We start from the raw sequence: 25,440 nt of genomic DNA, 5'->3' as shown, positions 1-25,440 counted from the left end.
CACATTGGGCAGTGCAGTAGAAGGGAATGGCAGTATTGTTACAATATCACTACGGAATAAGTTGAGTGCTATCCACTGAGGAAACTACGTGTCTAAGCACACACGGCAGTCACAGTGTTACACAGAGCAGTCCTTTAAGACTCTTATGGAATGACTATAGCTTCATAATAGTGCCATTGACTACATAATAACATTGAAAACATTGAAAAACTCCTCTAAGTCAGCATCTAGTGTACCTAAGAGGTTGCTTCAGTTTGCTAGAACTTGTTCTTGGTTTTGTTTCACCTTTGTTTAAAGGACAAATTAAAACTTATACAAGTAAAAAGAGCATATAAAAAGATCACTAGCTGTTTTGGCTTACTTGAAGTGCATTCAGAACTATGGCTAATTTGTTTAAGTTTTTTTTTTTTTTGTTTTCATCTTTTGATGGGATTACAATACTGTCTGCTTACCATAAAGTCATTTTTTTTGTAATGATCACAGATTACTGTGTTAAAAATATTCTGCATTCCTTCTAATCTGGTTTTGTATAATAAAATATTTTGTTACAAAGTCTCATGTGCAAACCTTTTGGACTCTCTATTCGTGTGAAATCTGTGTCAGAATTCAGAGGATGCACATGTTTGTATGAATGTGATAATGGAGAGCTATTGTTTTCTGTTTAAATAGTCAGGCAATATTTCAGAAATTCTGACTGCTCTCAGCTTCTCCTCCCCCGCCCCACCCCAAACAAATGCATGCACCACACACACACACACACACACACACACACATACACACACACACGAACACGTACACACTTGCACATGTGCACCCACAGAGAACACCATTGTGTGCTGCTCTGCATGTGGTAATATGAATTCACTTACTATGTCGAGTTGCCTCCTTGAGCGTCAGAGTGAAGCTGTGACTTTAGCTTTGCAGACAAAATAGACAGGTGCTATTCTAGTTTGTGGCTATGCTTTCTTGAGGTCAGCCTAGAGCCGCTCAGGACATACTACTTGCCTGTGAAGGAAATCTATAAAATTGGATTCACCCACCAAAGATGTGCTGTGGGCATATCTTGATACTCAAATGGTTCAATAGAAATCTCAGGTTTAAGTTGTCCTTTAAGATGTCAGTTTCACCGTACTAGTGCCTTACAAGTTGATATTTTTGCTGGAATGCAGACGATACTATATTTACCATATAATATATTATCAGCTCTCCTATATCTCAGTCAATTTACATAGTTTAAAATAGAACATCTTATTAAAAACATCTAGATATACACAGATTAGGAAACACTTACAACATACAAATACACAAACTAGAAATCAATCTTTAGCATACTGATATATACAACGATGTGATACAATAAATAATTTCAGTCATGCTCTATCTACACATCATATTGCTTAAAAGAAGAGTAGATTTGGAGGGCAGTGGTATTAGGAAGGGCATGGGGGCTCTCTACGCTTAAATTTGTGCAAAGTAAAACAGGATTTGAAGTACCACTGAATTGTGTTAGGAACACATGGCTGGAGAAATGAAAGGACCATATTACTGAGGTATTTACAGATACTGGCTAAAGAGCACTATGTGGGCAAACGCAGAAAGGCTTCCTCCTCCCTTTACTTCTTGACGGCCAGCATGGCATCCACCTCCTCCTCCACCTGTAGGGTGTGCCACTGGGCGATGGGTCGCCTGGGGTTGGCCAGCATGTCCGACCAGTGCCGCAGCTCTGCGCCGGTGCTATTGTAGCCCACAAAGACTTTGCCGATGGCATCGTTCTTGCCAATCTTGTCATAGTCCAAAACAGTTACCACCACTTGCACTTTCTGAAAGAGAGCAAAAATGCATTTGGATCAACTAGCCCTAGTGAGAAAGGCTGGCTACAAAGCTTCCCTGGGAATCTAAGGAATCAGTAGTAAAGATTGATACTCCCCAACCATCACAGGGAGGCTGGAAATGCTCAAATATGAAGATTTGAGTCCAGTCATTACTCAGACATTATCATAATCGCCACTACTATTATTGTCATCATTATTGTAATACTTCATATATGTTCAAGCATGCCATGGTGCATATGTGGAGCTCAGAGGTTAGTCTTGGGGTGCTGGGCCTCATTATGCACCTTGTTTGACCCAGGGTCTCTCCTGTTGTTTTTGCCACTACCAATGTCAGGTTAGCTGACTGGCACCACTGCCGCAGGTGCTTTGTGATTACAGCCACATGTGTGACTTGCGTCTGCCTTTACATGGGCCCTGGGGACTCAAACCCTCATTCTCAGGTTTACACAGCAAGTACTTTTAACCACAAGGCCTTGTCCTCAGTCCTTAATATATATTTTTTCTATAACAGGGTTTCATATAGCTCACACTAGCCTCAAAATCACTGTTCAGTCAATGATAACTGAATGCCTTCACTTCCCAAGTTGTAGGGTTATAGGCATGCATCACCATGCCCACTTTCATTTTAATACTTAAATGTTAGTTTTTTTTATTACACATTTCATAATATTTTAAGGCTTTTGCATATGAACTGACTCAGTTATTTCTCATAACAAACTCTATTAATATTGCCGTCATATTCCTGGAGAGTAGAACATGGGTCCTTAGGCTTCACAGGCAAGCACCTTAACCACTAATCTGTCTCTCCAGCCCAAACACTACATTCTTTAGGAAAATGCAATGACTAGAAAAGTAGCATAGGAGATTAGAAGAAAAAGACCAACTTTTTCGCAGCAGAGCAGGCAGGACACAGCCTGTGGGTGCTCAGCGTGTCCCTGGCTAATGTGCTCCACAGTGGGCTCAGGGGGCTCATGTAATGCTGCCCAGAAACTCTAAATTTGTTTTGTTTTTAATATGCTTCTCTATCAATGTATTTGAATTTTCTGAAATTTGTAGGTGAAATTCATTTTTTATAGATAGAGAATTATAGCCCAAAGGAGAAAGTTTACACTAGGAATTTTCATCTCAGTGTCCTGTTTTGTACTTTGTGAAATTCAAAAGCAAAATGCTGACAGGTGTTAGTTTCCATAGGAATCAGGTCTTAGAATTTGAAAGAGTTCACTGAGCAGATATTGCAAATAAATTATTGGAGAAAACTGACATCTCTGGGGTTGGCCAGTGGGTCTGAAGCAGTGCATTCATAGGTTTCAGGCACTAAGCAAATGGCTGGGAATCGGGAGCCAGGGTCCTTTGCAATGCCATTTACTTACATAATGGATGTCGAAAAGAAAGAAGTACAATTTGTGAGCATGTGAAAACGTGTGGGGAAAGCCAAAAACCACTATAAGAAGGGTGGGTTCTCTTCAGGTTTTCTTTTTTTCCTCCCTAAAGTCATGAGGAGAAATCTGGTCTGCATCAGTAGCATCTCTTCGCTTTCCAACTCCATACATGAACTTTTTAAGTTAGCAAAGTGGTTCTGTCGATTTTCTGTTTTCTCTTTGATTTCTGCTCCTCACAAGGCCAGCTGTTTGGGGCTGATGAGTCAATATCTCCCGCCCTGTCAAGTTCTGTTTCTGTCTGTGTAGATCAGGCACCAAATATGCGTGGGAGAGTTCTAACGAAGGCCTGGCCCCTGAGGACCTGCAGGGTCTGTGTGGAGCATTGATGTGGCCTGAGGGGATGGAGCTGAGCGGAAGGACACATGTAATTTTGACGGTACCTGGATTTGCTCAAATGGAACTTCGAAGCTGAAGGACTCATTGTAGTAAGGGTTCAGTGTGTTCTTCTTAATGGTTGTCTTCTTCTTCTTCAGCCTCTTGCCGTTCTGCATGAGGTGGATCTTCACATAAGGATCTGAGAGACAGAAGAGATTACAGGCACGCATTTTAGGTCATAATTTATCTTAGGAAAGGACTGTTTCCCATAGGTGAATAATTACATAGCATATGTTTAGTATATTTTTAATTGCCCAGCATCTTTGATTGGAAAATATTCATTCCTTATTTACTTATTTTCATGTATGTGTATGTGTGTGTGCACGCACATGGGCACGTGCATGAGCACACCAGGGTATCTTGCCTTTGGAAACAAATGCCAGACACATGTGCCACTTTGTGTCTGACTTTATGTGGGTGTAGGGGAATGGAATGGGGTTGGATGACTTTGCACCCAATCTCTTTTAATAACTGTTTCCCTAGTACTTTTATTGAAACATGTTAAGTAACCCAGGTAACACCCTTTTCCAATATTATATAATTTTTTCAGTGGTATTTTGGAGACGAGAGTAGTGGTGTGTTGGTAAGCCAGTTCTTTGGGAAAGAGGAAAGCCTCAACATGTAGCATTTGCAGATTTCTGTGGTTATAGTTTGCTTACCAAGACTCATGTCAGGCCACAGTTGAACAACTGGCTTGCAGAGTCCTTGAATTGAATAATTGGTATTGTGAGCTGGCAAAGGGCTTGGCTGCAGTACACTAACACATTGGAATAAAAGGATGGGGGTGGGGTGAGAGAGAGAGAGGACAAAGAGGCTATTTCATTCATTTGTTTACTCAACCAATGTTAGCCGAGTGGGCAGAATACAAGAGGCCATTTCTGTTTTCATGATGGGACTTCAGACTTGTGGAGTACTTGACAATGAGCTTATAGAGAGAGAAAGAGAGAGAGAGAGAGAGAGAGAGAGAGTGTTTTACATGGAATTGGAAGTTAATGAATGCTGTGCAAGAAAGAGCAGAATTGAGATCTGATGGAGAACAGGAGGGCTGGTTGAATGAGTGATAAGGTGCAAACCATAGTGCTAAGTTGCTCAGGGAAGGCCTCTCTGTGGAGAAAACATTTCAGCTGCAATGGGTGGCATGAGAAGCTCTCTTTTTTGGGAGAGAGAGAGAGAGAGAGAGAGAGATTGAGATCTGAATACCTATGTAGGAAAGAGCTTCCTTCAGGTGTTCAAGGTAAAGGGAAAAGGCTAGTATACACAGAAGTAAAGAGAAAAGGGGAAGAATGGTGATCTGAGTGTTTGCCCTTAAGCCTCATTAGGTAAAGGAAAAGTAAGAAGCAAGTCACTGGAAGGGTGAGGCAGCTGCCACCAACATCACGGCTCCATTATTAATGGATACATGACATGTTTTCACTTTACTTGCAACCAGGACTGAAAGGAAAATCTCTTTACTATTTTTCTTAGGCATTTTTCATTTTATTTCATTACAGAAAGATATCAGAAGGTAATGTTAAAAGAAAAAAAAATACCATCCAAAATAACCATAGCTGAGCCTTCCAAATTTCCTTTTTTTCTCTCAGAACATCAGGAGTTTGAAGGAATATTACAGGTAATCTAATGCCCACATATTTTTAGGAAAGTACAGATTTTAAAACAATGCATTATCTTCCCTCTCTACATTCTCTCTCCATATTTATGGAAAGTGAGTGAGTGAAAGAGAGAGAAAGAGGGAGAGGGGGGGGGGGATATAATTCCTGAAGGACAGAAACTGTCTGCATAGTTACTATTTTACTTCACTAAAATAATGCCTGACATGTATTCTGTGTTTGGGGGTGGGGATATTAGAAGTAACCCAGGACTTCATGTATGCACATCTTCATCCTACATTAATTTTTTGTTGAGTGAGTAAGTGCAACGCAAGATGTCTAGGGCCCCTCAATGCAGGTTTCTTGGCTTAGTGTTCTTTTCCCATTGCCTTGAAGCCTTCATTATCTGTTGTGCTTTGAGAATTTTAAAAAGAATTTTTTCCGTGTTCCCTGCAGTCCAGGTAATCACTTTCTGGACTGGTTATCGGAGGCCTGAGCTTGCTGCTGCTGTGCTTGACGTGTCCCTTTGCTGGCTTGATTTCCTGGGCCCTCTGGCTTGTTTCTGTACTGAAGTCTGAATTCTTGTCCTGCTACAGATATTGTTACTCTTGTGCTTAGCTCATTAATAACTTAAAATTATTTTTATTTATCTATTTATGTGAAAGAGAGGGAGAGCTTGGCCCAGCAGGGTCTCTTACCTCTGAAAACAAACTCCAGCCCTTTGTGCATCTGGCTGTTGGGGAATTGAACCCTGGGATGACAGACTTTACCAGAAAACACCTTTAACTGTTGAGTCATCTCCCCATCCTCATCAGTAACTTTTCATAAGCTTTAGGCCTTGCTTATAGTTCCCTAATTGCTGTCCAAGTCCTCCAAATAGACAGCCATTTGTGAGTCACACCTAGGTTCTGAGGACGTGCAGATTTTTTAAAGCAAAGATCATCTCTCTTGCAAAGCAGGCCTCAGTCTCATTAAGTTGGCTGTTTGGGGGGCTGCTCTGCAAAGCAATCCTTGTCTGCCTCATAGTTTCTTATTGGCCTAGAAGTCCTGGTTATTGAGTCATAGGATCCAATTTTATGGAAATTATAAAATAGGAAGTAATGAGCTGGGTGTGGCGGTGCACGCCTTTAATCCCAGCACTTGGAAGGCAGAGGTAGGAGGATCACCATGAGTTTAAGGCCACCCTGACATTACATAGTGAATTCTAGGTCAGCCTGAGCTAGAGTGAGACCCTACCTCAAAAAAATAAAAAAAAAAAGGACTCAATAACATGGTTATTGCTTTTCCTAAGTTCTGCATGGCATCAGAATGTCCCTTAGGGTTTTGGAAACATGTTAATAGTATGGGGAATTACACAAGCTATGGAACTGGGCTACTCTCCTCAGGCACTCCATGTCCCTGTGGCTTGTGGATTCCCTCTATTCCCCCAAAACACGTTCTCATGGAACATGAAAACTTTCCTCATGTAAATATTGACAACTTCTCTACAATACCATTAGATAATCCCTACTGCCCACAAAGCAGGCACAAGACTGTGATTCCCCCTTCCATTTGTTTAATTATCTTCAAATATGCTTGTCAATTTCTTTTAAAACTTTAATAGAGGGCTGGAGAGATGGTTTAGCGGTTAAGGCACTGTGAAGCCTAAGGACCCATGTTTAGTTCTCCATACCCCATGTAAGCCAGATGCACGGTGACACAAGCATGCAAGGTTGCACATGCGCAGAAGGTGGCATACGCATCTAGAGTTCATTTGCAGTGGCATGCTAATTCTCTCTCTTTCTCATAAAAAAATTACAAAAAAAACCCCTTTAGTAGAATGTCTTCTTTTTTCCTGATATCTAATTTTTAACAATGCCTGACTACAATTTTTCAAAAAAAAAAAATTTGATGCACTAGGATCAGGAAGTTCATTTTCTAGTGGATGAATCTTCATGGACTGCTCTTGGGTTTCTTCAGGTTCCTGGTTTTTGTCATCAATGTGACATTGCTATCTTTCACCATTCTTCCGGTCTTGCTTTTTGTATAGAATCTGGTTAACTGGACTTTATCTCTTTTCTGTCATAATAGTTTTCTGACTTGGAGGTTTTTCATGACACTCTAATGAGACCGCTCTTAAACTTATATGTTGACAAGCCTTAAAACAAATTGGAGGTTTTGTCCTGAATGTTCACAATGATGGTATACAGGATAATAGTTTTACCAAGGTTGCCACTTTAATCCTGAGATTACATGTTACATGGCAAAAGGGACTTTGCAAATGTGGTTAAGGTGAGGACTTTGAGGGCCTGATCTAATCACATGAGTCCTTACAAGCAGGGAATCTTTCCTGACTATGGTCAGAAAGAGCTGATAGGATCGATAGGAGAAGGATCAGAGAGATGCTTCAATGTAAGGTTAATATTTTATACAAGTGTGTGTGTATGTGTGCATGCATGTTCATGTGTATATGGGTGTATGTGCATGTGTGTACATGTGTGTAGGCTAAAGAACAATCTCTAGTGTTGATGCTCAGGAGAAATCTACCTTTTTTGAGACAGGGTCCCTCATTGAACTGGAGCTCGCTAATTAGACTAGACTGGTGAGCCAGAGAACCCAATGATCCATCTGCCTCTGCCTCATCAGTGTGGGATAATAAATATAGACTATCATACCTGGGTTTCATTTTTTTTTTTTTAACATGGGTCCTAGGGATCAAACTCAGGTCTTTATGATTACAAGACAAGCACTTTACTGACTGAGCTGTCTCCCCAGCCCCTACTAGATTATTTTATTTTGGGGGGGGCAGATTGGTGTGGAAGTCACTCTGTAGCCCAGGCTGGCCCTGAATGCATGCCAATTTTCATTTCTTAGCCTCCCAAATGTTAACATTAAAGCCATGAGCCACTATACCTAGATTAAAAAGGAAAGAAAAGAAGGAAGGATGCAAAGAGAGAGGGAGAAAAGAAGGAAGGAAAAGAAATAAAGCCATAAGTCAAGGTAGATGGGCAGCCTCTAGAAGGAAAAATGTCTTCCTAGAGCCTCCAGAAAGAACTGTAGCTTTGCTGACAGCCAAACTTGTGTCACACTTCCTTTTTTTTTTGTTTATTTTATTTATTTATTTGAGAGCAACAGACAGAGAGAGAGAAAGAGGCAGATAGAGAGAGAATGGGCACGCCAGGGCCTCCAGCCACTGCAAACGAACTCCAGACGCGTGCGCCCCCTTGTGCATCTGGCTAACGTGGGTCCTGGGGAATAAAGTCTCGAACCGGGGTCCTTAGGCTTCACAGGCAAGCACTTAACCATTAAGCCATCTCTCCAGCCCAGTGTCACACTTCTTAGTTGACATCGTCCATTAACACATGGAAATTTTATATATTTATGAGTTACAATATGACATTTAAATTGTATCAACATCTTGGAATCACTAACTTGAGCTAACAAATACAGGCAATATTCACATATTTCATTTGTGGTTAGAATACTTAATATTCACTCCTTAGTGATTTCAAGAATATAACACTCTGTTTTTAACTATAGGCACTATGTTATGCACAGGATTCTTGAACCTATGTCTTCACACAACTATAAGATCATAAATTTTTTAAAATTTATTTTTATTTTGTTGTTTAGTTATTAGAGACAGAGAAAGAGAAGGAGAGAAGGAGGGGGGGGGGAGAATGGTCGTGCCAGGGCCTCTGGCCACTGCAAACGGACTCAAGATGTATGCACCACCATGTGCATCTGGCTTATGTGGGACCTAGAGACTCGAACCTGGGTCCTTAGGCTTCGCAGGCAAGTGCCTTAACAATCTAAGCCATCTCTCCAGCCCAAGATCATAAATTTTAAGGCATGGACTTTGTGATCATTTGCCATAGAAAACTAACAAAGCCATTGGCTTTGAAGGGAGGAGTCTGCTGTTTATCAAGCAGTGCATGAGGGTGAGAGTCAAGGTGTTTATCTTTTTTTTTTTTTTTTTTAGGTAGAGTCTCACTCTAGCCCAGGCTGACCTGGAATTCACTATGTAAACTCAGGGTGGCCTTAAACTCATGGTGATCCTCCTACCTTGTTTTGCCCTTTTTCTATGTGGTGCTGGGGACTCAATCCAAGGCCTTGTGTATGCTAGGCAAGTGCTGTACCATAGCATGAGATCCCCAGCAATCAAATGTTAATAGAGCTGGAAAATTATCTTTTGGACAAATGATAGTCTTTCCATTTTTCTCAAAATGATTATCCTAATCTTTCAGCTAAAAGCATCCAAAGACTTTGAGTCCTTTAACAAAATGAAAAGAACATAGGACATACTATCTGAAGATAATGACATATGCAAATTTTTTACAATCCATGTCAAAGTTAGTGAAATTGGACAATATATAAGCTAAGAATGAGCTTATATGGTAAAATAATAATGCTTCTTTATATTGGTAAGATGCTATGTGGGCCATCTATTGGCCATCATCTATTATCTATCATCTATTTATCTAACATCTATTTGTTATCTACCTATAATCTATCTAGCTACCAACTATCTGTCCATCTAACACATTATACCATCTCTTTTAATCCTCCAACAATCCTAGAATTTCCAGAGAAAAATGCCTAAGAAAGGCTGATTTTATTTTATTTTTTCTAAGAACTGAAGTCAAGATCTGCTGTCTCCAAACATGCAGCTTTTTGTGGTGTCCATGCTGAGAAGACAGTTTAGAATAGTGTTTACAGATGCAGACACTAGAGCCAGACTAACTTGGATGTTGGTCTGTTTCTCACAAGCTGTGTGGTCTTGGGGAAGTTATTTAACCTTTTCATGCAATGGCTCCTTCAGTTGCAAGGCGGTGGAGATGATAATAGCTAGCTCAGCTAGCCTTGACGATTAAACCACATGGAAAGTACTTTAAAGTGAGTCTGAAACATACATAATTATTAATTAGGATGACAGCTTGGTGTGTGTGATAGCCAGGGCTGCATCTGTGAACCATACTGTCCTCTAACTCACTTCCCTTCCTTAGTGGCCGTCCACCCTTACCATGCAGGATAAAGTCTCATTTGTTGCTTAAATCTGACAAGTTCTTCTAATATCAAGTTATTTCTGGAAGAAGGCTGGAATCATCTCTCAGCAACTGGATCATTAATGAAGAATTTAATCGTATATGAGAGAAAAGAAAGACTATCACTTCTAGATGAGGTGATCTTGAAGTGTGAAATGAGAAACTAACTCAATATCCTGTTCAACTTTTTCCCATTCTTGGATGTCAGTAGATCACATGACGCAGCTGGAAAGGTGACTTCAGAGTTGTCGTAGACTCATGTTACTGACGTTCTTCCACAGTGGAAGTTACAACTATAATTTAATGAGCCTTCTTCCCTGATTCTGAAGCCAGCCAATGTCTACATGTTTGAGCTGCTAAAATTGAGGGAATGGAGAAAAGAATCCCTAGGCTTGAGATCAGTTGTTGTCAGGAATCAGCACTGCTTGTGGCTGGGGATAGTCATATCTATGCACCCCCCACCCTTTTCTGGTTAATTTTGTGCTACTGTGGGAAGATTTGATAATTTGTTTTTTTTTTTTCTTTCTGGTTTCCACTTAACTATGGACTTCCTTCTTTCCTTTCTTCTTGTTCCTTTCTTCCTTTCTTCTTTTCCTTCCTTCCTCCTTCCCTCACTCCCTCCCTCTCTCCCTCCCCCTTTATTCCCTTCTTCCCTCCCTTCCTTTCTTCCTGCCTCTCTCTCTTTCCTTCCCTACTTTTTTCTTTTTCCCTTCCTTCCTTCCTTCCTCTTTCTCTCCTCCCTCCCTCTCTCCCTCCTTCTTTCTTTTTCTTCCTTCCTTCTTTCCTTTCCCTTACTCCCCCCTTCCCTTCCATTTATTTTTTTCCCTTTTCCCTCTATCTTACCCACAATGAGGGACAGAACATCACTGCATCAAAGCTACTTGATATGATTTGCCCAATCATGTCAGTATACTGTGACACCAAGGCAATGGCAATTGGAAATTTGACTCCACAGGTACGAGGGCAGCAGAGGATGGCAGGATGGTGGTCAGGTGAATGTTTCTATTTCATTCACTGTTTTCAAGGATTGAGATGCAGACCTTGTTTGACAAGTTTTTATTTTGGGGTGGGGGTGGGGGTTGAGGTAGGGTTTCACTCTATCCCAGGCTGACCTAAAATTCACTATGTAGTCTTGGGGTGCTCTCAAACTCATAGCAATCCCTCTGTCTCCAAAATGTTGGCATTTAAGGTATGCACCACCACACCTGGCTTGGTTGACCAGTTTTATGGATTACTTAGCTATAATTCATGAGCGTCTCTGAGGATGAAAAGGCAATTCTGTAGCTCTATTTGTTGATCATCCCCTCTGAAAATAAGTCATAGGGTGGGTAGCCTGGAAGATCTGGTGCAATTATTATTTTAAATATTTTATTTTTATTATTTACTTGAGAGAGAGAGAGAGAAGCAATGTGAAGTTGACTAATACAATAGACATGAAAATGCAAAACTTAGAGGGTCATAGCATCTTGCTCCACAATTTCAGAATGCTGCTGAGGCTGACAGTATAAAGCAGGATTGGAGGCACTGTGAGGGAATTGCATGAGTGTTAAATAAAACCTCATTTCAATGGATACTCCAGGGTTTTGGTAATGCCAGGACCATGGAACATCTGCCAAGAAAAGCTATAGGTTTTCCAAAAATAAAAAGAAATTTTTTAAAAAAGAGCCAAGAGTGGTGATGCACACCTTTGATCCCAGCACTTGGGAGGCAGAGGCAGGAGGATCGCCATGAGTTCGAGGCCATCCTGAGACTACATAGTGAATTCCATGTCAGCCTGAGCTAGAGTGAGACCCTACCTGGAAAATAAACAAACAAACAAACAAAAACAAACAAACAAACAAACAAACACAGCTAGAGGCTTATAGTACAACAGGCCCAATAGAGAGGTTTTATGTGCTGCAGGTAGCAGAGCTGGAGGGGTGGGGGCGCCTATTCCCTTTGGATCCCACACTATCCATCACACGTCCCAGATACTCAACGTGGAACTGTAGGATTTGGTCTTTTGTCCTGCTGGATTTTGTTTTTGCTTTGATCCAGTCTTTCCTCACTATGCTGCCATTCATCTCTTTTGGAGTAGGAGTGTTTGCTTTATGCTATTATATGCTGGCAGTATGCAGTTTTTTTTTTAAAGTATTTAACAGGGTATTCCAGTTAAGGGCTTGTCTTAAGTCTTAAAAGAGACTTTGGACTTTACATTTTGAACGGTATTGGGACTGTTAAAGATTATGGGGACTTTTGAAGTTGGACTGAATGAGATTTTGTATCATGAGGTAACCATAAGCCCATGGTGACCAGCAGTGGAATGCTGTGGTTTGAATATAAATTTTTCCCCATAGGCTCATGGGATGGTCTCAGCAAGTAGTGTTGTTTTGGAGGGTTGTACAACTTTTAGGAGGTGGAGCCTTGATGCAGGAAAAGAGGGAGTAGAAGAAGGCCTTGAAGTTATATAGCCTGGCTCTATTTCCTATTCATTCTCTGTTTCTTGACCTTGGCTGAAATGTGACCAGCTTGGTCTCCTGCCTTCTTGCTTTTCTCATTGTATTGGGACATATTTCCCTGGAACTGTAAACCAAAAAAACCCTCCCTTTTCTTCCTGAAGCTGCCTCGAGTTAGCTGTTCAGAAACAACAATAGGTATAGTAAATAATACTGAATGGTGCTCTACATTGAGTATCACAAAAGATAACTAAGAAGTTCTTTCTCTTCCATATAATACTTGAGACCTTTCCCTCATTCCTGCTTTCTCTTTGAACACGACTTGACCTTTTTTCCCCCTTTCTTTCTTCTGTCCTAAGACCTTCAAGGACTTATTTTATGAGGTTATAAGCTCTACTATTATTTTAAACACATTTAGTAGTATTTTTATATGCACTCCTTTTTTCAGTATAATTAACATCTTCTCACTACTGGAACAAAACACCTGACCAGTTTATGAAAGGAAGCATTTATTTTAGCTTATAGTCCCCAGAGAAAGGAGAAGTGTCTTCATGTTGGGGAAAATATTGAAGAGCAGGCAGCAAGGAGGCATATCTTGTTATATCAGCTGGAAGGAAGCAACAATAATGATCTTGCCAGGTATCACTTCTCCATAGCAGCAGGAAGAAAACAGTCTAAGTACTAGGCTTGGAACTGGACCACATTACCCAAAAGCCAACTCCCAACAACACACCTCTTACAGCATAGCCCTACCTTCCAAAAGCCCAACTTTCTCAAATTGCTTGAGACCAAGCATTCAAAACACATGAGCCTATGGGGGACATTTAATTTAAACCACCATACTATGCAACAGTCCTGTGTACCGAGTGCCATCGCTGCTTGTGCTACGCAAAGTTTCTGACCGTAGGATATGGTACTGGAATGCACTATCTTTACCAATACTGATGTCATTGGCTCAGTTTCCACATGCAGAGCTGTGGCCCCTGAAGGCATATAACGTAAATGTAGAGGAAAATTTTCAAGCTCATTACAAAATGGAAGTGGTTTTCTTTCAATGGCATACACCCAAAGGGGAAACTGTGCAGACTCACAGCACAGCCATGTGCCATACAGTAGGTCTCAGCCACCTCAGATCTCCCACTCTTCACACAGAAACCACAGGGTTTCTTCCCTTTGAGCCCGTTCTTTACTATGATTCCAGCTTCTTGGAGCCAAAAGGTAGAAAATATGGGGCCACCTGGATTCCTTCTCTTCCTCCTGCGAACAGCTACCACATACTGCCAGTTTCCCTTCATGTTTTTCTCTGGCTACTTCTTTTTAATCTATTGCCACTTCTCAAGTTCAGAAATCCAACTTGCCTTGCAGTTGTCCTTAATTTCAAAGCATCCTTTGTATAACTTTTTAAACTGATCACGCCATCTACTTTAATAAAAATCTTTAGTGTCTTCACATCCAAACCCCTGAGGAAACACGCAGCCCTATCCTAACTTATTTGTTTTGTCTCTTCATACCTGATGCTCTGTTCATGGTCGTGGCTCATGTGCTTCACACAGAATTTTGAATGCTGTGCTTTTGAACCACGTGTTCTTTAGCCTGCAATGCCCTTCCTTTCTTTCCTCTTCTTAAGCTTCTTGTAAAAGCTACCTTCTCCCTGAGGATTTCACTGGTGGTTTCCTCAATCAGCACCCTCAGACAAATCTTCCTTTGCCCTGCAGCACTTTCTTTTGTAGTATCTTGATATTCTGCTATCGGGGGACTTCTGAGGTACCAGGATAACATAAAAACAATGTTCCTATGGGAAAATGTGTTTCTTGAATTAAGAAAATGGGCTTTGAGAGTAACTTTGGGAAGGCCAATTGTGTGTAAAATGGGAATGTCTCCATTACTATTCTATAGTCTACCTTAGGATCCCAGAACACTGTTACTCACATCTTCCCTTAGGCAGTCCTAATGTCAATTTATGCTAGCTTCATAGAAATATAATTACCAAACAGCTTGCTGTAAGTGAAATATAAAGGAGACAGTAAAGGGATTTATATTTACAATGAAGCTAGACAGTACAGTTCAGAGGCGAATGATGCAAGATGCCTGCTGTTTTAATGCTGACAGTTTCACATAATGATACCGTATTCTTTCTTAACTACCACAGTGAGGCAGGCTCTGACAACCCTGGCCTTTCCATTTTAGCCAAGGATATCACTGGAGAGGGTGAGATGAAGCCTAACCTTAATTTTAATCCTGTTTCTCTCTCTCTCTCTCTCTCTCTCTCTCTCTCTCTCTCTCTCTCTCTGCCTTTTTCTTTTGCTTTTATGTTTCCTTTCCTTTCCCTTGGTGCTGGCCTATAACTCCCAGTACCAGGATGTGGTGATCATCCACAATAAGCTGTTCATCAGAGAGATCCACAAGGTTTCCCAAAAGAAGACAGACTTCTGTCAGAGCATTCGATTACCCAGCAGAGGTTAATGGTAAGACCCTACTGCTGAAGACACCATATGCTGTCAATATAGAACATGGAGAGACTTGGCTGGAACCTGGAAAAGAGCCAGTCCCTAGACAGTTAGCCTGTCTAGTGCCAGAAGGCAGTACATGAGCTACTGGGGGAAAATGGCCAACATGTGTCCAAGCAACTTGAGGTCCAAGCTACTCAGAAGCAAACAACCTGATGTGATGCTCTCACAAGTGCAATAGTGGCACACAGTCATGGTGGTAACTAACTGCTCTTGGACTAGATTACAGATCCACTTAGTGGAAAGGAACCCATATCTGTAACTGGGAAACAAGTCAGAATCTTATTCAGATAATGAGTTTGCTCCCCAATATCAAGCTCCCACCAACCTTGGGCTACAGGAGGGCCTGTACCTATTAAATTTTGTCTAAACTAATCGTGGTTATCCCATTTAACCTGTGCTGACTTCACTCTCCATTGCAGAATCTGCTTCTTTTTCAGATGGATGCAGGACATGAGAGATTCAGCTCATTGCACCTCACCAGGACCCCAGCTGAAACCATAGAGTAATTGGGGAAATGAGTAAGGGTGCTGTTTTCTTGGTGAGCCTGATATCAGCACAAGGATGAAGGAGATAGACACTGAGGACATTCAAGTCCTACCAAACCAGAGATCCAGAGACACAGAGGCTCCCAAGAGCCCATCACTGAAGCAGACCTAAAACGAACCCAACATGGCTCAGGGAAATTTGTGGAAGAGGGGGCGGAAAGATTGTTAGAGTCACAAGTTGGGACATTATGCACAGAGACATTGCCTCTTCCCCATAACTGATGGCTGCCCCTACAATGCATGATCCACAGTTCCCTTGGGGATGACTGATATCCCCAGTGAAGAGGGTCCCTTTGGAGGGGGGGCAGGGATGAGGGTGAGGATGGTATCAACATGTGCTGTTACATAGTATGTCCATAACTAATTTTAAAAAAAAGAATAGAAAAAAACTCACTGCTGCTGTTTTGACAGCCCCTTCTGAGCCAACACCCAACTTCAGAGTAACTTTAGGTAGTGTTCCTTTCATCCTTTTATTTTTGGTTAACATTTCCTGAGTTCAACTTACAGTGTTGGGTAAAGACAGTGATACCTAGTCTTGTAGGGCTCTGAACTTCAAGTAATTGACAACACATTCCAAAATGGCTTAAAGTGAGAGGTAACTTAATGGCATCTAAGGTGGAAAAGTTTAGAAGGTGGCTTGTGTGGCAGCAATGGTGAATGTGCCCTAAAATTCATTTCCAAGTTATTTTTTAGGAGATCCCCTAAACTTTTAGGTGGGAACCACTGGATGCAGTTAGCTTTATTTCTCCCAGGCTCTGCACTACTCAATATGGCTCTCTGACCCCTCCTGGGTCTTAGAGGTGACATATGCAAACCACCATGGCATATATTTCTAACCATTGCTTCTCAGTAGAAAAACTTCTGATGATGACTGGAGATACCTGTCATTGTCAACTGTTATTGTCTGGAGAAGGGAGGGTGATAGGAAGATAGGAAGGAGCTGGGCGTGGTGGTGCACGCCTTTAATGCAGCACTCAGAAGACTGGCCTGAGACTACATAGTGAATTCCAGGTCAGCCTGGACTAGAGTGAGACTCTACCTTGAAAAACAAAACAAAACAAAAAAAAAAAAAAAAAAAAAAAAAAAAAAGGAAGATAGGAAGTTCCTGAACCCTTAGGAGTTAACACAAATGCCCATCTGAACTGGTCACACTCCTATGTATGGACATGAAGAAGATAGAGAATTTCAAAGAGAAATCCTGTGATTTTGAGTTTCAGTATTTTGGGTACATTTTTTCCCAGTAGTTCAATAGGTTTCCTATCTGCTGCTAATTCAATAACTAGCTAGGCTTTTCATTTGCCTGTTTCTGTTGCTTCCTCATCTCATCTCCTGTCTTCTCCTCTTCTCTCCTCTCCTTTCCTTTCTTCTCCTCATCTCATTGTACCATCCAAGATAAATTTACAGAATTCCCAGGGAAAGCCTCACCTTTACTCTGAGTGAACTAACATAGAAGAAATGCATGTTGTAAAATATTCCCTGTGATAAAATATTCCCAATGATCTATGCTGGCTTTGACCCAAGTTACATGACCCCTCAAATTAATATGGGCCGTGAGTCTCACTTCTGAGGGTGGGAGTAGGATCACCTCTATTCAAAGCCTAAGGCTAGGATAAGAAGAGTAGGGTGGTCATCAACAGAAACCAGGAAGTTCTTATTCAAAGAAGCCAGGTTAGAAGACAGGAGAGAACCAATGATTGTGGAGTTTTCAACTATAGTCTCTTGGACCCCATCTTTGCCTAAACTTGGATAGATATATAACTTACTTTCCAAGACACATTTCCTTCCTATGTTCATTCACATTCTTAGGAATAAACCAAGTGCTTGCCTCAAAGAGTCAAATAGTAGCAGAGGCAATAGAGTTAAAACATGGTAGATTTAAGATCCAACATTTCTTTGCCAAGTGTGGTTTTTTGTTTTTTAACCCCTATGCACTTGCTGAGTCAGTCTTGTTCTATCAGTGAGCCAATCACTTAATAGTATACAAATAATTAAATAGTAATTGAGTTCACAGAACAAACATTTTCCATTTCTGTCACTGGCAGTTTCAATGCATTTACTTGAGGGGATACTTATACATAATGGATAAATATTTAGAGAAGAGTCTATTAAATAGCTTTATGTACCTTTATAGTTTCCAATGTCTGTAAGGATTAAAATGCTCCCTGTGATACTATAGCAAGGTTTTGGCATTAAAGATATGTTCTGGGAAAATTTTCTATGTGAGCACATAAATTAAAATGAATTTACATTAGTTAACTGCAGAGTTTGCTAGAAGACAACAACATCACATAAGTGACTCCCACAGAGAAAATAAACCCCATTTAACACTGCAGATCCTAAAATAGCAAAGGCTGACTTAGCTTATTAATGGTGGCAGAGTGCTTTGAAGAGAAGAAAACATACATGTAAAATGTTATTATGGATTAAATGGAAGGCATTTTTTTGTGGTCATTGTGGTGGAAACCACTAAATTCCAACCATCATTTCTAGGATTGCCTAATGGTTTTTATGTGATGGTAAGCTTCTCAAGTAACAATGTGGGAATGCATATACAAAAACTAGAGAATGAGGAGACAGCAAAGAAAGATTTCACAGCCGGGCATAGCTATGGGCAGGTAATACTGCTGTATGTATTTGAGCTCTACCCTTAGAAAAGGAAGAAGTACATTGTGTTTGCAGAACTGATTTTATTTTCCAGTCTAGGTTTTAAGGAAAAATCTTCATCTATAATTTAAGTTTAATTCTCCTGTACTTTGAAAAAATTCCTTTAGAAAAGAGAAACACATGAGGAGGCACAGTAGTAATTATGTTTGATGCTTTCTGGATGACTATGAAGAGTTTGATGGAAACATCAAGGATAAACTGTTTGTATAAGCTGACTAACAAAAACAAAAACAGAAACAGATGATTTAATAAAGTAAACAAAATTGCGAAAAGCAAATTTGACTTGATATCTTTTCCCCTGTGGAGTGTCTGGCTTAGTCTTTCATACCAAAAACAAGGACTTTAGTGAGATATTGCATCTGAGAAAACCTAAACGTGTCTACTTGATAACACAGCATGGCATGTTGTTACTTGGTGACACTGTTTGGATTTAAAAAAAATTTTTTTTTGTTCATTTTTATTTATTTATTTGAGAGTGACACAGAGAGAAAGAGGCAGTTAGATAAAGAGAGAGAGAGAGAGAGAGAGAGAGAATGGGCGCGCCAGGGCTTCCATCCACTGCAAATGAACTCCAGACGCGTGCGCCCCTTGTGCATCGGGCTAATGTGGGTCCTGGAGAATTGAGCCTCGTACTGGGGTCCTTTGGCTTCATAGGCAATCGCTTAACTGCTAAGCCATCTCTCCAGCCCGACACTGTTTGGATTTTTAAACCCATGTAGTATGACCAGTGGCTGATACTGGTATGCACATCAAGGCAATTTCCAGGCAATTCGACATGAGTGCAAAGTGGAAACAGTTGAGAGCAAAGTTGTTCTCACACGTCACAGCCTAAGTGGGGTTCATGCTGTTAATAAGGCTTTTATCCAAGATGCATCCCGTTCTGGTATTTGTCTAACCAGCACCCATTTTATTCTCATTAACTCCCTATTCCTTGCATGAACTTGCTTCAAAATACCTCCATGCCTTCTAAACATTCCACTGTCTACACATTAGGAAGTTTATGGACTGAAATGATCTTGGGATAATTGAGGGAGAGATTTAAAAGTACTTCTAGAAAGAATGGAGGGATGCCTCTCCTCCCCTCATTTTGAGCTGTTTGGAGAACTTCTCGGGGGTCTTGTAAATCTTGGAAGGGGATGAGTTTGTCTTACTGCTTCTTCCTTAGCATTTACTCTTCAGGGGACTTGTTTTTGCCTCTGCTTGTCCTTTGTGTCCTATGGGACAGTTTTGAGCACAAGGACCTAGAACAGGATGAACAATGCACCTTTTATATCATTGCTACAAAAAGGGAACTTTAAAAAAAAGATTCATAATATTGTTGATAACTCATATATTTCACCTTTGGTTTGAGATTCACAGTATGAATAATGCATGTGCTATTCTAAAGAAAAGTCCCCATTCAAATAGGAATACCTTGGCTGGCTTGTTATTAAGTTTTTTATTTGAATGCTGATTTCCCTTGTCCTTCCAGAGAGACATTTCATTTGGCCCATGGATGTCCAAATATGGTTCTCTTTCAGAAAGTTACAAAACTCTGAATTCAGCTAGCACTCTGCCTGCCCCAAAGATAAGTAGCTTTGTAGGAGATATCAGCTTCTACTGCAGTAATCTAGCTTCCTTACATCATTACAGGGAGAAAAGAAACATACACCATAGCTTCAATATCATCTTGCATATAGGAAAATAACATGGAATAATATGATTCTGGGGTGCTTTTATTGCTTCTTATGGCACAAATTTGTAACTCAGTCGTCATGCAGTATTTCAGATCATGCTAAATACTACAGTGATGATCCTGGAAACTGACATTATATAAAGATGCTTAGTCTCTGAGAAGTGAGGGTTTGACTCTTAATCCTATTAATCAAAGTCCTATGAAAAGTTGGTTCCTATGAAATAGTTTAATTCAAATGGCCACAGCAGTGATGTAGAAAATCAGATGTGGGGGCTGGTATAATTTTTTCCACATTTTCCGTTTTCTTAACTCAGATGTGCTATCAGGCTGACATCTCTTATGTTGATGACTTTTGGACTTATATAACTTAAACGACTATTGCATTTTTCTTGACATTTTACTTTTAATTTTATGGTGTAGAATACCCCTTCTGGCTCTCACTCTCCCTGTTGTGTTTGTTATGTGCCAGATGCTACAATTTTTAGCCAGTGGGTTGTTCAGCCTTCTACTAGTAGGCTTAATACAGGGCTCAGCACATGGTGAGAGCAAGAAAACACTTGCTACATGAGTGCATACATCAGTGAAGAATAAAACCCATTGAGCAGCTCTTAGGAAAAAAGAGAATGATGATATAAAGAAAACTATAGAGTTCAGTTTTCCTTCAAAGAACTGGCAATGTGGAAAACTAAGTTTGTCTATGTGGTAGGAAGGATACCAAAGGCTATGTTTTCTTGCTAAATGCGGTGTACAGAAATAATTTTGAGGGGAACTCAGAACAGGTAGACAGACCACTTTCACTCAATAGAAATGCTTAATTTGAATTTGAAGGTATATATGTAGGGAGTCTAAACAAGTCATCTCGCTACCTCCTACAGATGTGCAGATTCTATAAACAGAGGTATATGGACACTTGTTCATGTTTTGTGGAGAGAAAACGAGGTCACTACATTGACTGTCTTCCTTTGGACTTGTTTCTTCTGTGGCCCTCTCCAGCCTTCCTGTTCACAACTGAAATTCATGATTATCTTGACATGATTTTCAGGAATAGGAAATCCATACATCTTAAGATGGTTTCACTGAAGAGAAGTTTGATATATAGGATTTTATGAAACACAAGATCTAAAGCTACAAAGGTAAGCCCAGACTCTAAAAGTCTAACTGGTTAAAAATTATAAATTAAAAAATTATTTAACTATATACTTTGCATTCCTATATATTAACAAATAAACATTTTTAATGTCCAGGGAACTCAATCTCAAACTGAGAATTTTCTGACCGTATGAGGTTTGCAATGGAACCTGGGACATGGGTAAAGTTTGCTCCTGGGCCTGTCCTGTTCTACTTTTCTCACAGCTCATTGGGCATGGTAGCAAGTTTCACATATGCATATGGGGAAACCTACTCCTGCATGACCAAACTCCATTTGCCATTCCTCAGCCTTCCCTCTGATAGATTACACATCTCCTTGGGATCTGATTTCTCCCAGTGTCTGACTCTACCAAGCACCTCTTTAATTAAGATAAATTCTAACATTACTTCCGTAAGGGAATTCTTCTCACTGCTCATCCTATATCAGTTTCTTCTTTCATAATCTCCATGAAACCTCAATGCACCTGTTTATTTGTGTGGTTTATAAATGTCTTTGTGTGAAGTCTCTCAATATTGCTGGGATTTCTTGGGTATCACCCAGTGAGAACTGTCCCTGGACACTGCTAAGATGGCTTCTGGGACTTGGGGAAAACAGCTGATTTGCCCAGTAGTCCCCTCCTGAGCTCCTCACTAGAAATACTCTAGCAGCTACTGCTATTGGTTCAACTGAGCTTGACAAAAGTTTCTAGATGGAAGAATTGTAGGCAATTAATAACTCTAACTGGAGAAAAAAAAAAAAACATTACTGACTCTGGCATTTTCATATGCCTTATTTTCTAGTTGCTTCTTTGAGTGAGCAGGTTTACAGGTTATCAACAATAGTTCCTCATCATTATATAACATCTCCAGACAGAGATGTGCCTTGGATCTAGCAGTTAAAGACACAAGTTTTCTTAAACAAAGAATAATGCCACAGAGTCTTTCTGGAGCAAAGCTATCATTGCATGTCATTCTGCAGAAGATCCTCCTTTATTTGTAAAGCAAATTTATCTAATGAAAGGCTGTGACTTAAAAAAATAATAACTGCCTGTGGTGTGCATGAGGTTAGAACACTCTGTTCACATTCTTTCCAGTTTAGCAGCAGGGTGGGAAGGGTTGCGAGGGCTGAATGCTAAGCACTCACCCCCTAGGAGTGAAGGCTACACAAAGAGGGAGGATTCTAAAGGAAGTTCTGCTTGCCTTGAAAATCCATCTAAGGAAGTACAGAGTGAGTTAATTTAGTAGAACCATAGGGCTGAGGCAGAGGTCTGATTTTGAATCTTGTCTGGACCTACTCTGGGTTGTTAGGGTTCCAAATCTGGTTTTGAAAGGGCTAAGTCTTACCAAGCAGTGCTAGATGCAGATAGACTTCAAACTAGTCACATCTTGTTACTTAGCTGAACGTCACTATAGAGTGACAGTGAAAAACCTTTATTGGGTGAATTATTGAGGAGGTAGCCATAATGTTCTAAGAGAAACTACCATTTATGGACTTTGAATTAGATGGAAAAGTACCCCATGTTTTTAATACCTCTTTGACTCATTTATATTATTTTCCAAAAGGCCATATCCAGTAAGCATTATTAATGCATTTTAAGTAAAACTATTCCTACCCAACTCTGATAGAAGTTAACATTTATCTACAATCAACTTGACCTTTTGGGGAGTAACATTTGGTTTAAATTGTTATTTACTGTGTCTTTAAATGTGGAAAAGGTTTAACTTTCCTCACTGGAAATTTTCATAAATGCACAGAAAAGTAGTACCTGAAAAATTCTGAAAAACAAAATGAACATGGCAGCAGTTGAAGTACCAGTCTCTCTATAGCTCAGTACAATGGCAACTGGAAAATATCAGGAAGTTTACAAAGCCAGGCCAGTATACGTGTACCTGAGCATGTCTCGTAGAAAAATGGAAGGACAAGTAAAGACCAGAGTGTAGACTTTGTTTTCTAATTTTGACGGCATGCCAACTAGTCAGCTTGTTTTTGAACTATTGGTAGTCAGTTTATGAAAATAAGTCTTTACCCATCACCTGTCAATCACACTGTGGCATGCCCGCAAAATCCTCTAAAAACAGACACTGAGCAAGAGAGGGAAACCGTCTAAGCGGAAGAAATGTTAATGCTGCTGAATTGAGGAAAAGATGAAAAGCCTTACTGTTGTGATGTCTATGGTCTCTAAGATCTTCACTGTTGCAATGCTTAGACTAGAATTTCACAGAAACTTCTGCAAATCCTAATTATGAACAAATTTACATCATGTACCCCACATTCCAACACACACACACACACACACACACACACACACACACACACACAGTACTGTATGTCTGTGACATTTGTTTGTAGAGGCCTTATTTTCAGGGAAAGAACACGATTCATTTGTAAGGCTCTCTCTGCCATTATTTGTTTGCTGGTGATACAGAAATTCCTCTAATTAGGTCATCATAATACTGATAATCATCTCCACAGTAACCAGCTTTCAGGGCAATGGCTGCAGATTCCATTTCTAGGAGGGAGAGCTTACATCAGAAGTATGGTGGTGACACAGGCAGCAAGTTGCATCCCGAATCTCTGTATGAATAGAGCACTTACCACACATTCTATTCATTATCTGAATTCAGTATGATTTACTTGAGGGGCATTTATATGTTATGCTCCATCTCTTGCTAAATGATATAAAAGGCACAAATGTTTGGCTATTTCCTTTACCATTCAGGTTAAGCAAACTGATCTAGGTGCTTGGGGTTTCCAATGTGAACCCAGAGCCCACATGTTGTTGGAAGTCCAGGGTGAGGGAACTATTATTCTCTTATCCTGTCTTGGCTTGCATTGTGTACATAGTTTGATGACAGATTTAAGAGAGAAAACAGGACTGGAGAGATGGCTCAGCAGTTACGGAGCTTGACTTCAAAACCTAACAACCTGGGTTCGATTCCCCAGTACCCATGTAAAACCAGATGCACAAAGTGGCTCATGCATCTGGAGTTTGCAGGGACTGGAGGCCCTGGCATGTCCATATTCTCTCTCTGTCTCTCTGTATCTTGCTGCTTGCAAATAAATAAACAATATTTTTTTTCAAAAAGAGAGAGACTGGATTCTGGAGGAAATATGCAAGAATAATCTTGAACACAAGAAACCATGGAACTCAATAACTCTTACAACGAATGTGGTTTTTAGATCAGAGGAAATCTATTTTTACCATATCTGGAATTAAGGCTACCCAACTTCCTACAAGTACTTCAAAGTTCAAGCCCTTAAATATTTTTTAGCCAAGTGCATGATGCTAAGCTGAGGCAGAGACCAACCAAAATACCCGAGTTTTAGGATTTTCTGTCCATGTCTTAAAATACTTGAATAATTTTGAGAAGAGAGTTATTTCATAGCCATCTTATGCCTCAGGTGAGAAGGTGGGGTGCTTAGTTAGAACTACTTGTGGCTCCAAGTGAAGTGATAGTGCACACAGTGTGAAAGCACCTCACTCTGTTCCTCTCAACCGAGTAAAAAGAATGCAAGAAGCACTACCTCTCCCTCTTCCAACCATGCAGCCACCACCAGAAATAGAGTACAACCTAATAACATGGACCACAAAACAACAATATATATATATATATCTTACTCTATCCTTTTGTCTCCTGAATGCTGGCCCAGAAAAGAACAGTTCTTGTTCTTGAAGTGGTATAGTACATCTCCTAACCCAGACCTGCCTGTCTGCCCTTAGAGACACAGCTGAATTAGTGAAGGCTTAAGATCTCACTGTTGACCTCAAGTCTGGAGGGATGCTAAGTGTATGACTATCCTCTCTCTTTTCCTGTTTCTGCTCTGTAGGTGGTAGATTGGCAGCTGGGCAGATGTGAGCTGCTTCATGATGCTGCATGTGTTGGTAAAGAACCCACATGGACTAGCAACTTGTCTCATTTACTTACACAGCTCACTTCCAGTGCCTAGAGTGAAACAGTTCCTTCCTTAGAAAGGAGCGTCCACAAAAAGTTATTGAATATCTGAAGGAAAAATACCCCCCTCACCCCCAGCTTCAGAAAAACAACAATCCTAGAATGTTCCCTTTCATGGTCTTCCCTTACAATGAAGGGAAAGATTAAGACATACTTCAACATCTAAGGAATGAAAGTGTAGCTCATTGGCAGTAAACTTGCCCAGTCTGTGTGAGGTCCTAGGTTCCATTGGCAGCAGAGCAAACCAACAAACAAAGCATTAACAAATCACCG

General features: G+C 40.4%; 1 protein-coding gene across 5 annotated transcripts in view; it reads right to left on the bottom strand.

The window, feature by feature from the left end:
• Positions 1-385: 385 nt before the first annotated feature.
• Syt1 (synaptotagmin 1) overlaps positions 386-25,440 on the bottom strand; it is a 572,391-nt gene continuing 547,336 nt past the window's right edge. For all 5 annotated transcript variants that reach the window (XM_045152837.1, XM_045152840.1, XM_045152838.1 and 2 more), the window contains 2 exons: positions 3,652-3,785; positions 386-1,820 (listed from right to left, as the gene is read on the bottom strand). In XM_045152837.1, coding sequence (XP_045008772.1) covers positions 1,614-1,820; positions 3,652-3,785 — 341 coding nt within the window. In that variant the 3' untranslated portion in view covers positions 386-1,613. The remainder of the gene's footprint in view (positions 1,821-3,651; positions 3,786-25,440) is intronic.

This window comes from Jaculus jaculus, chromosome 6, assembly GCF_020740685.1.
Source record: "Jaculus jaculus isolate mJacJac1 chromosome 6, mJacJac1.mat.Y.cur, whole genome shotgun sequence".
Lineage (NCBI taxonomy): Eukaryota > Metazoa > Chordata > Mammalia > Rodentia > Dipodidae > Jaculus > Jaculus jaculus.
Note: the sequence above shows the minus strand (reverse complement) of the source record. Positions and strands in the feature narration are given on the sequence as shown.